The following is an 11,940-nucleotide window of genomic DNA, read 5'->3' on the forward strand; positions in this document are numbered from 1 at the left end:
TGGCGAAGGATATGCAGAACCGGGAATATGTATAAATTTCTTCCGTTGCACACAATAAAGCGTCCTAAAGAGCCTGGCCAACATACCTCTTGTTTAACCACTAAGCGAAAACCAACACCTCTGATTCCTCGAATAGGTAAAAGTTGCTGGTAGCACAGAATAGTCCTACGGATACCCTCAACATTACAGCTAGGATCACTAACTCTTTGTATGTCCTTACATGTCCCATCTGGGCAATGAGATACTCATTCTAGTAGGCATAGGTGAAGAATGTGTATCAGGATTATACAGTATATTTTGTTCCTGCCGTAGAGTTGTTGCTCTTAATAGGCCACTCACATGCAATCGTGCATAAATTGTTATGCATAATAATATATGATGAGTAAGCTTGCGTGATTTATGATCGAATGCAGCCAGCCATGCGATCGTTGATTGAATCAGACTGTGCCTGGTTAGCCACCACATGTATGCTTTTATTTTGTTAGCAGGTCTAATCTATGGTGTGCACTCTTTGTCATAGAACCAGAGGAGCCTTCTGTATAGCATTGTCTTAGGACTGTACCATAGATTAAGTGCTCCGTAATAATGACAGACCTAGAATCCCCAGTCAAAAGCTTCAACTTCTCCTTAATAATCCCTGAGCCCTGAAGCACTCTCAAAACTTCTGCCTGATAGTGTCAGTGGGTCTGTCTGAGCCGACTGCGCCACGCATGAGTTCTGAGACTCGCTGGCGAGTGCTTGCGATGCCAAAAATGCCAATGCCAATGCCAACGCCAGTGCCAATGCCGACGCCAATCAATCCCAAGTGGCTTTGCTCTCCCTCACTTCATCCTACCCCGTAATCGACTCTCCCCGTCCACTACCACGGCGAGAACACTCGATCGGCTCCTTCTTTTCATCGCCATATTCATTCTTTATCCCGCTGGCTCTGCTTCGCCCGTTCCATCGCTGGGAGCATGTCTATGCTAGTCGTTCCTTTCCCCAGATCATGATCCCGCTGCGCCGACCCCGACTCCCCGACTCTCTGTTACCAAACGCAAGGCTCCCCGAAGCCTCGAATCATTCGTCATGACTAGAGACCAAAAATACGATTATGATGCCCTACCAATTCCATCCTACGAAGAGGCCACCGCCGACCGACCGAGCTCGTCCCGAACCCATCTCGCCGGCGATGTGACTGACGATCCGGCCGCGGAAGGCCAGGCCCTGCTTCACGATGCCCGTGAGGCCGCTGCCCGCGACGGGCCCCAGTCCCGACCACATGGCTATCACCCTCCTACCGTCGAGTCTGCCAGGAATAGCGTCGATGACCTATACTCTTCACCTGCCGCATCAGAAAGGGGCTCGCTGGAGGAGTTGCGCGGAGAGCTTGATCAGATGGATGTCGAGGATGGAAGCCAACAAAGCTCACGTTCCCGGTTACGAGCTCGACTATCGAAACCGTTCAGTAATCTGAGCAGGACATTATCGTCGATACATCTGCCCTTTCGTCGTTTCCTACCTAATTTCAAATTCACCATCAACCTGAATTCAGCCCGGACGAGTTTCAACAATAACGGATGCATTATCATGCTTCGCTTGTTCGGTTTATTATTAGTCGTCGGCATCATCTACCTCTTCGTCGTTTCGGATATCTTTAATTTCAACTCACGATTTATGATGGGCCAGACTTATAGCGCGGCGTCGGTGGAGAATTTCGTTCAGGGCCATATCAACGAGACGAATATCGCGGAGAACCTAAGGAGGATAACGGAGTTTCCACACATGGCCGGTACCGAAGGAAGCTACGTGCTTGCGGAATGGATACGGGATGAATTTGAGCTCGCAGGCTTGGAGACGATCGAAATGGAAAAGTACGAGGTGTATCTGAATTACCCAACGGACGATGGACGGCGAATAGCTATTGTCGATCCTCCGGATCTTAGATGGGAGGCTATTCTTGAGGAAAAGGACGGTGAGACACCGGTTTTCCACGGACACTCAAAGTCAGGGAATGTCACAGGCCACCTCATTTATGCAAACTATGGATCTCGGGCAGATTTCCAGCACCTGGCTGATCAAGGGATTAATCTGAAGGGCTCTATTGCTCTGGTCCGGTATTATGGAACCGAGTCAGATCGCGCGCTAAAGGTCAAAGCCGCCGAGCTTGCTGGTGCGGCGGGTTGTATCATCTACTCCGACCCCTCGGACGATGGGTTTGTTCGAGGCCCGGCATACCCTAAGGGCCGCTATATGCCCGCCGATGGCGTGCAAAGAGGCGCCGTGAGCCAAATGTCGTACGTGGTTGGCGATGTCCTCTCTCCAGGTTTTGCGTCAACGCCGAAAATGAAAACGAGGTTGAGTCTTGAGCAGACCACAGGCATGCCTGGTATTCCAAGTCTTCCTCTAGCTTGGCGCGATGCTCAAAGGCTTCTGCAGGTGCTCGAAGGTCATGGCTCAAAGGTACCGAAGGAGTGGGTTGGCGGCGTTCCCAAGGTCAAGCAATGGTGGACAGGCGATGACAAATCGCCTATCGTGAATTTGATGAATATCCAGGATGAAGTGGATCGACAGCCTATATATAATGTTATTGGAAGGATCCACGGAATTGAAGAACCGGAGAAGAAGATCATTGTCGGCAACCATCGCGACTCTTGGTGCTTGGGAAGCGCAGACCCAGGTAGTGGAACTGCCGTTTTCTTGGAGCTTGTACGTGTCTTCGGTGAACTCCTAACATTTGGCTGGCGACCACTACGCACGATCGAGTTTGCCAGCTGGGATGCAGAGGAATATAACCTGATCGGTTCTACGGAGCACGTAGAGGATGCCATGGACAATCTCCACGGAAATGCGTACGCGTATATCAACGTTGACGTTGGTGTGAGCGGCACGGACTTCGAAGCGTCTGGATGTCCGCTCTATGAGCGCGTTGTCATGCAAGTTTTAGGTCGGATCTCGGACCCCGTCACGAATGAGACTCTGAAAGACATTTGGTTACAGAAGAACAAGCGGTTCGCGCCTTTAGGAGCTGGAAGTGATTATGTCGCTTTCCAGGATCTTGCTGGAATTTCCAGTATAGACTTTGGATTCACCGGAGAGCCATTCCCTTACCACAGTTGCCATGAGAACTTTGACTGGATGGTAAAATTTGGAGACCCTGGGTTCCAGTATCACAAGATCTTGGGCCAGTTTTGGGGCTTGCTTCTACTCCAGTTCGCCGACAACCCAATCCTACCGTACGATGTGGGGGTCTACGCAGAACACCTTGCCAGTTATGTCATTGACCTGGAAAGCTACGCAAAATCCAAGAATGTTCCCATCGACAACAACGCATCGGGAGAATCCTCCGTTAACCTGTCGCCTCTGTATAACGCCACCTCGAAACTCCGAGCGGATGCGGAGCAGTTCCAGCTGTGGCCGAAGCTGTGGCACGATGCCGTATGGGGAGCCGGCGGTTTTGAGAACAACATCATAGCGCTGCAGCGCATGTCTCATAACTTCCGGATGGCCAAGCTCGACGTCCATCTGCTGGACGATCGGTATGGCGGCGGAGTAAGTCTACCTCTGCGCAGTGCTCAATATACCGAACTAATAACATCATAGATACCCAACCGCACGCAATTTAAACACGTCGTCTTTGGTCCACAGCTCTGGTCCGGCTACGACGCAGCCATCTTCCCAGCTATCCAGGACAGCCTCGAAACGAGGAATTGGACCCTGACGCAGGAATGGGTCGACCGTATTGCCGGTCTTATCATCGACGCAGGCGACAAGCTTTTACATAACGATTGATCTCGCCCTCCTTGTCTCACATTCCTGTTCTCGTATATATCTACTTATCCCTTCAGCCAGCGACTGCGGCTTTTGCATATATCATTTTTATGGGCTTTACCCACCTATTCAACTACCTATTACTTACTAGACCTATCTCTACCTACCTCACCTCACCTTATTCCTGGTCTTCCTCGCGGTATATATATCACATCCGTCGCCTTTCTTACTCCTATGCCATACATAGCTTTCGCATGCTCACCAAACCGACTAACCATCTCTATACATGTCTATAAGCCATCTTATGTAATTTTCTCAGCCCCTGTTCACCGAACATTACCTCTTATCAAACTCCCAAAAGCTGAACCGGAAGCCATGCCTGGCTCCCTCACGTCCTATTCCTACCCACCTCTTTACCTAGCTTAGCGTCGCCCAATGTCGCATTTTCCCTCGCAGACATGCCCTGGCTCCTGCCTTACGCGCCAGCAATGTACTTTAACTACAGAAATATTTCAATAATTCCTCACACTGCTCAGCTGTGTGTACCTACATACGTAGCTAGCCCGCCTATTTATCCAACTTACATTATTCCGTCCTATGATTACTTATGAAGCCCGGAGTAAGTAGTAATAAAACACGTAGCCCATTTCATTAAGAAGAAAGTAAATAAAGAACGACTTAAATCTCATCCGTTGCAATATCCTACATTCGCTATAATTCTCATAACTCAGGTTCCTCCGTTGGCCATGCACCCCACCAGGACATATAATTAGATGATTAGGATAGCAAGGAGCAAACACACAGACACACAAGCTTGTTCCTGAAAAGATGAACAGAATGAACTAGAATATGACGCGCGATGCAATGCAACCAAAAAATTCCGAAGACCTAGTCAGGTCTCAACAACGCCACCACCAGACCCATGCCCGTGTATGGATGAAGTAGATGAATGAAAGCTGAAAAAAAGGGGACAAAGAGAGCCTTTGTTCGCGCGGTACGCCGGTGGTATGATATGGTATGTATCGGACAGATGTATATACAAGAGAGAAAGAAGGAGGGAGGGACAGACGGGTTTTTGGTAGGGAAAGGTCGGGGCTGACGGGCGAGGATGAGGTAGGGAGAGTTATGATGGGGTTAAGGAAAGGATTTTGAGGTAGTGATTAGAAGCACGTTCGGAAGATGCCGTCATCGGCCCAGCCCGGTGTACAGGAAGAATGGAGCTCCGCTTCATGTTTCCCGGTGATAGCCGAATGCCACTGATTATGGGAGTAGAAGGGAGAAGAGAGTGACAAGAAGGTTGATTGGGGTAACGAGGAGGAAGATGCAAGGTCTCGTTCGGCGGTGTTTGACGGGCTTCGGTTACTAAACCGGCCGCAATGGTGCCATCATGCTGTGGAACTATTGTTCAAGGGGATCATTTTCGGAAGCCCTCGACGCCTAGTGTAGGGGTCTCAACCATACGGTCGTTGGGCACGCCCTCATCGCGTCGACGGGAGAAGAAACCATCGCACTCAGATATGATCTGCGCCCATTCTGCAAGCGCACGCCCTGCGTACTTGCTAGATGCAATTTTGTCATCGGCAGCAGCAGTCAAATCAATCTTCTTCGAGGCCTTCTTAGTTTCCGCATCGGCGCCCGTCACGTTCAGCTTCACGTCTGACCGAGGTGTGCCTTTTTCGGGATCCTCTTCTGCCTCAGATTCAGTTGTGTCATCCGAGGTCGCGTCGCTGTCTTCTGACTTGAGGGTCGATCTCCGAAGCTGCAAATGTAACTGCGAAGCGACAGGGAGGGAAGGAGTGTAGAGGCGTTTGTTTTTGCTGGGCCATTGAGGTCGATCTATCCACTCCAAGGAAAACTTGAATGTGAAGGGTTGATGCGGAGTCTTTGGTCCCTGCAATTCGCTAGGACCGTTGACGCCTGACCAACTGACATCTGCACCTTTTTCCCCAGCGGCAGGAGAGTCAGACACCGTCGTATCCGAGTCATCTGAGCTAGTAGTAGGAGACAGATCATCGTTGAATTTGGAGGCACCGAAGACGGCCTTCAGAATGTTCCATCGCTTTTTTGGAGGAATTTGAGCTTCGGAAAGACCGTCTGCCTTGAAGCCATTGCTATTCGTGCCTTGGTTGGGGACAGACGGAGGTAGAACACGATCAAAAGACATGAAGAGATTCGAAGGTGACATTGGATTATCACATCGAATTATTATTATTCGACGCCCCGGTGCTGGGGTGCACGGTGCAGAAGACAGTGGCGCTGCAAGTCCGGTCTCCGCTTTCGTTTGAATGGCGATATAGAAATCCCAAAGACGCTGGAGTCGATTGGAAAGGGTTTCATATATTATCCTAAACCCGTTAGCACTCACCAAACAGTAAGGCATCGGTGACTTACGAGTCAAGTGGCGATGGATCTCCGTTGAACCTGCCTAGCCGCCAGCAAAGCAAACGGTGGAAATAGGCGCGGACCATAGGACTCCAGTGACTGAAATAATGATAGAAAAGTGGCTCATCAAGGAGGAATCCCAGACATAGATCTGCCTTTCTTTCCTCAGAGGCGGTCCAGGTACCCCAGATACAAAATAGAAAAGAAAACACCCGGACTTCAGTAAGTGAGTTATGGCTTTGCATCATCTGACGACAAGCTTCGAGCCAGAATTTCCAGTCGAACAGGTCCATTTCGATTGACCTTGAATACCGTGCGATGATAGGAATAGCTTCCTCGACGAAATCGCATAGTAGGAAGCACGCATTGTGATCGAAGAGAGACGTTCGCTGCGCAGTTGTCTTCATGATCATGCAGAAAGATTCGGCGTAGAACAAACGTGCATGGTGTGGCTCAAGCGATGCCTCGGAAAGATAGTCTCGGAGCAGTATAATCAAGCGGTTCTCGGCCATGGAACGATGACTGTTAGCGGTTCCCAATGGAAGGGCCGATGCCGAACCCTCGGCACCTTCGATAAAATCATCAAAAGTGATAGCGGCGGTATTATGGGAACTTTCTGGCGCTTGGCTTTGTGATTGCTTGTATAGGGTATCCTCCAAGACGACAAGAAGTTGGGCGTGGATGGGAAGCAAGCCGGGCGATAGGACGCGCGTGCTTTTTTCGATATAAGACGGAATGGAATCTGCGTACAGGAGATGGATATACTTGATGAAAACGTAGAAAAGATCCGTGTCTCTGCCGCACCATCGAGACACCCAGGGACTTTGCCACTTGATCTGATTTATATTCAGCGGAACCTCGGGCTTCTGACGAAGATGACGCACTAACGCAGAGTGCGCGTGAAAGGATAGAGACCGTAGGCCTGAAGGGAAATTTGCCGTAAGTTCCTGGGCAATTGTACGAAGTCCAGTGCTCCTATCCATGTGTGACTCGGCGTATACTCGCCGGTAGATGTTTGCTGGTATATTCCACAGCCTGACAAGCATCTCTGCCACACCCGGACAAAAGAAGTATGCGTAAGCACAGGCTTTACCGCAGAAGGCCACCAAGCTGGCAGGGGCGTGCCTCATGGACATCCTTTCTACCACGAACGCCATCTGAGACAACAAATTCTGCGTGAATATGTTTCTGATGTTGTGATGGATGGACTCCACGAGAATGTCCGATCCAGAGGATGCTTCAGACGATTCTGAAATGGACGTAGCGGTGTGCTTGACCGGCTTAGAGGATGGCGTATCCGGTGCTTGCGTCGGAAACGGGATCCTCCATTCGGGTCGAGACATGATGCCCACCACTGCTTCCAGGTATACTGGCCTGTCTGTACCAGAAATGGCTTGATTATTTTTCCCGTTTAGCATATCGAGCAATCCGGCCCACCATTTATTGAGTATGTTTACTCGTCGGTCCAGATCTTCGGGTCTTAGTGTTCTGATATTCTGCGGAGGATGAGCCCGATTGAGAAATGGTAGGAGCGAGGAGCGAATAACATTCGCTTTCAGCGCTGTGGACTTGGTCTGAAATCTGGCGAAATGTTAGTAGTTGAAGATAATATACACGATAGCTGCATACTTCTGAAAGTCGGCTTCGAGGCCACGGAAAGCGCTCCAAAGTTCATCTTTCTTTTTAGGAGGGTCCAGGTTTCCAGAGATATTTCCGGGGAATGAGGTCGTCTTTGCCGTTGGTGGAAGTACTGGCGTTGATACGTTGAACGATGACGTGAGCCTCTCAAGAGACCCTTTAGCCAGCAAGGAGCCTGGTGATGGGCTGCTAGGGGTGCTCGGACTGTCCACTCGGCTTTGAGTTACAACGGCGACCATCGGGCGTCGAGGGCGTTTGGTTAATATTGTTCGCTTGCGGGTTGGTACAGCAGACTCCGGACCAGTCACCAGATCCAAACTCCCAGAGCTTCTGGACGATGGAGTCTGCGAAGCAGAATCCTCCCCTTGGAGGGTCCTGAGACGAGCAGTTTTTGAGGACGGAGAGGTAGATCGGTTGGGAGAGCTCGACATCCAGGGCTTTCGTGCGAAACTCACAAGCCTCCCAGACATTGAACGAGCCTTAGATGGGCGAGCAACGGGCGATGGTGCCCTAGTTTGCGGAATCTTTGGCGGGGCATCCGGAGACTCTGTGGCCGGCGCATCGGTCAAGTCTTCGGTTGAGATTGTAAAGCGGGAAACAGCGACGGTCGATTTGTGCTTGGAGCGGCGGAGAGAAGTCCGCCTCAAAATGTCCTTCCCAGCTGCGACATCTTCCTTTGAAGGCGACTCGGGCTGTTTCTGAAACGTCAAATCGGAGAAAGTCCTTCGAAGCCCAGGGGAGCCCGGTTCGGATGCGGCTAGGTCGGGAAGGTTGTTATAGCTCGCGGCACGGGATAACTGACTGTTCTGGTCATCCTGGTGGTTGGTCGCGATCTCGAGTTCAGAAGGAGACATGGTCAGGAAAGGCAAATGCTGTTTGCAGTTCCGCGGGAAGCGCTGCTGGAGAGGTGTAGCTCACCCCCCCGGCCGGGGGTGGACTGTAGCTGTTGCTGACTTAGACGAGACCAGCTCCTCCATGTAAAATAACCGATGGCGAATGGGATTATTGCATGTGCAGGCGGGCACCGTCGGAGACCATTGAGCCCGCTAGGCGACAACAGGACGAGGGTACTCGAGAAAGGGCTCGGAAGGTGGTCGCTGGAGCGATGGCAGTGCAGGGCAAGGCGCGGCGCAAACAGAACCAAGAGGCGACCACGACAGATATAGAGGGCACAGCACTTGGCGAACAACGAGGGGCTGGTGCTGATTCCTGGGGTAATTGAGACTCGAAGCTTCAAAAAATCGCGGGCTGTTTGCGGGCTAGGGACGGAGAGGGTTAGCTGTTGGAGCAAAGGTAGCGTAGCCTTGGGAGGCGTGCGGTTGATCGACAGCGGAGGAGCGATGATTTAATTAGCAGCAGGGATGAGATTGATATTGAACAAAGGATTCCCTGTCCTCTCCTTTTGTGCCCGCCTTTCCTTTCAAAAGACCAAGGAGCTAAACGAAAGGAGTGAAGTCGCCGGAGAAAGAAAGGGACGCAGAGACAAAGAAACTCAGTCTCGGGTATCGATAAGCGTATTACCAATACTTTACGTACCTTGGGCGACGCCGTTGCCTGCGCTGTAGCTGAATGTTGATCAGAGGCAGAAGAGGTCGATCAAGGAGAAGAGGACGCTCCAGGGCTTGCCTAGTATAAATAGTCCGGGACAGGTACGGGTTGACCGACCTGCTTCGTGTTTTGTCAGATCTGGGGAGATCTAATCCGATGGCTGTGAATGTCACCGCCACCAGACAAACACTATTGATGTCGACCTGGCGCTGTGGAGAGCTTCCTCTCCCACTCGTAGAATAAAGTCGCTGAGAAGAAAGACATTCTCCCAGACCCATTGATGGTCGCATTATTTCGATTGCGCTACTCTAATAGCTTCGAGTCTACTAGTAGCAACTGGTATTTGTAATGTACTGGAACAGGAATTACCGGAAGTAGGGAGCAGTCCAACTCTCCTACAACTGACTAACTGACTCGACGAGAATGAGGTTAGTCGAGTACCTGGGCATGATCCAGCTGCAAGGATCATAATAAGAGTACAGTATTTCTTGCAGGGCGAGTGTAACTACGACTTAACCTGCAGATGTCCACGTACGTTCCCGAGGAATCAACTTCCTACAGGCGTTCGAGCTGATCATACGCAGTGCTTCGCTGCGACTTGCCTGCTGTACTTGAGTCTTTGCCCTCAGTACAAGCCGTCTTCTTGACCTCTGGGTTGAGCAACTGATGCTCAAATCACGCAAACAACGCATTAAGCCGCTTCATTTCACCCGAGAAACTCAACTCAATTTGCGCCAATTCTGACCCATCACACGTCTTGTCCATCGAGCTACCCAAAAATGGCTCTCTATACTGGATGACACCTTGGTAGTATCGCCCGCCTCCCGAGGATGTTGCACAGGTCCCCGGGTGCATGACTACATACCCTCTGCTGTGCTCCGGCCGACCAACAACATTCCATCAACACATACGCCCCTTCCCACGAACTTTAAGCTATTTTGGCTTACTTGACGGGTGCTCCCACGTATAAAACTCTGTTTAAGCTCAATTCCTCCCTAGTGTACTTCGGTACCACTTGTCACCCCTCCGAGAGGTCAATTCGGCGTTGTACCAGTTTAATTGGGGTTGACCCAGCGAGGCCGCGTAGACTAAACATGCATAACCACACAGGAATCAGGAGTGAGGGTCTCGACTACCCAAAATAGTGAAGGAGCTGGCGGAAAAGGATGGCGTAGCGGTCTACGCAGCCCTGTGGCTCTGGAGCTCTCGTACATCGCCTGCTTGGCTTTGCCCTTGGTAGTATAGCAATCCCTACTTTCAATCCAGGTCGTACCATTGTCCCGGATACGAACCAGTACATCGCTGCTTCTTTTGTTCGACGGATTATTTTAGGATGCTCGGGTTACAGATCTCCGTTGTGAGCGGCGGGATGACTACAGTGTGTCGTACAATTAAGTCATTGTAACTCACTTCGAACCCTGTAATATCACGCCACTGCCAAGTAGGGTGGGCGCTCCGCGCGGTTGATTTGAGTCGGGCATTGGAAGAAAGCTGGCGTTCTGTCAAATCCATCGATATCAAATCCCTCCCCACAACAACCCCAGCCGAGATCGGGGTTTGCTCTACTTCGATTTTGGACCAATGGGTATGACAACTCAAGGAAATTTCATAAACTCCAAGTAGGTTTAATTTACAGAGTTTCTTTAGAGCTCGACAAGAGACATCATCAGGTCTCAACCCTCTAACAGTCCACTTCCTGGACCTTGCTCTCTAACAGTATAAAAGAAACTTAGTGAGCGGCAGGAGACTCGTCCTCGTCCTCCTCAAACCAGCTCTCCTCGGCGGGAGCGGACTCGCCAGCAGCGGCCTGACCCTCGACATCGACCTCCTGGGACTCGTAGGAGCTCAGCTCGTTGGCGAGGTTGGCCTCTTCGGGAGACTTGGGGGCAGCGGGAGCGCTGAACTTCTGAACGTGAGCCTCAGCATCGCCAGGCTTGATAGGAGTGGGCTTGTAGGCGCGGAGCTCGCGGAGGTAGAGTTCCTGGACAGGGTCGGCTGTAGGATGTTAGAATTTGTTGACTTGCGGCGAGCACCCTAATAGCGCCGAATTAAAATCGGGCAACTGATGGCCCGTGTAATCGGAGGGTGATGCACATACCGCGACGGACAGCGGAGGTCAGGAAGGTGCGGCGAGCGACAGAGGGGGCCTGCTGCCGGGCGACACGGGCAAAGAGGGAGGACTACGAAAGGGGTTAGCAACACGGACCAGGCGAAGAGGCGGGGCATAGCAGTTGGTTGAAGACGTACCGAGGCCCTGAGAGACTGAGACATCATCGTGGCGGGAGTATAGATGAGAGGACTCTAGGATAGAATCTGCGAGAACAGGAATGCTTTCATCCGTGAAGCCGAAGTTGGAGGTTGGACGTTTGCTCGGGAGACTTCGGCTTGGCGGATGACTCAGCGCGGGCTGCGGCTCTGCACCTTAACACAAGCGTGACTCTTTAACGCCTTCACCTTACCTCCACCTCTTCCCTCCTCCAACCCCTCGCACCATCCTGCTGGCTCACACGGCCTTTCTTGTCTTGAAGCTTCGCTGTTGCCGCTTTCGTACGAACTCGTTTGCAGCAGCTTCTCAGATTCTGTGACCCTTTTTCGTGAGATATCGCTCACTCACGGAGACCT

The 11,940-nt window shown here is 51.2% G+C and overlaps 3 protein-coding genes across 3 annotated transcripts; 1 reads left to right on the forward strand and 2 right to left on the reverse strand.

The window, feature by feature from the left end:
* Positions 1-805: 805 nt before the first annotated feature.
* BDW74DRAFT_151199 (M28 family metallopeptidase) lies at positions 806-4,318 on the forward strand. The gene is made up of 2 exons (XM_073724132.1): positions 806-3,531; positions 3,583-4,318. The coding sequence occupies exons 1-2, from the start codon at positions 1,069-1,071 to the stop codon at positions 3,769-3,771; spliced, it is 2,652 nt and encodes an 883-aa protein (XP_073584787.1). The 5' UTR covers positions 806-1,068; the 3' UTR covers positions 3,772-4,318.
* Positions 4,319-4,843: 525 nt separating this feature from the next.
* On the reverse strand, positions 4,844-8,993 carry BDW74DRAFT_137896 (DUF1765 domain-containing protein). The gene is made up of 3 exons (XM_073722448.1): positions 7,762-8,993; positions 6,142-7,713; positions 4,844-6,095 (listed from the first exon to the last, which is right to left on the reverse strand). The coding sequence occupies exons 1-3, from the start codon at positions 8,622-8,624 to the stop codon at positions 5,165-5,167; spliced, it is 3,366 nt and encodes a 1,121-aa protein (XP_073584788.1). The 5' UTR covers positions 8,625-8,993; the 3' UTR covers positions 4,844-5,164.
* Positions 8,994-10,904: 1,911 nt separating this feature from the next.
* Positions 10,905-11,651, reverse strand: BDW74DRAFT_151204 (ATP synthase subunit H). Its single transcript, XM_073724133.1, has 3 exons — positions 11,566-11,651; positions 11,417-11,498; positions 10,905-11,313 (listed from the first exon to the last, which is right to left on the reverse strand). Exons 1-3 carry the CDS (start codon positions 11,590-11,592, stop codon positions 11,048-11,050), a joined length of 375 nt encoding a protein of 124 aa, XP_073584789.1. The 5' UTR covers positions 11,593-11,651; the 3' UTR covers positions 10,905-11,047.
* Positions 11,652-11,940: the final 289 nt, after the last annotated feature.

This window comes from Aspergillus multicolor, assembly GCF_047715735.1.
Source record: "Aspergillus multicolor strain CBS 133.54 unplaced genomic scaffold BDW74scaffold_9, whole genome shotgun sequence".
NCBI lineage: Eukaryota > Fungi > Ascomycota > Eurotiomycetes > Eurotiales > Aspergillaceae > Aspergillus > Aspergillus multicolor.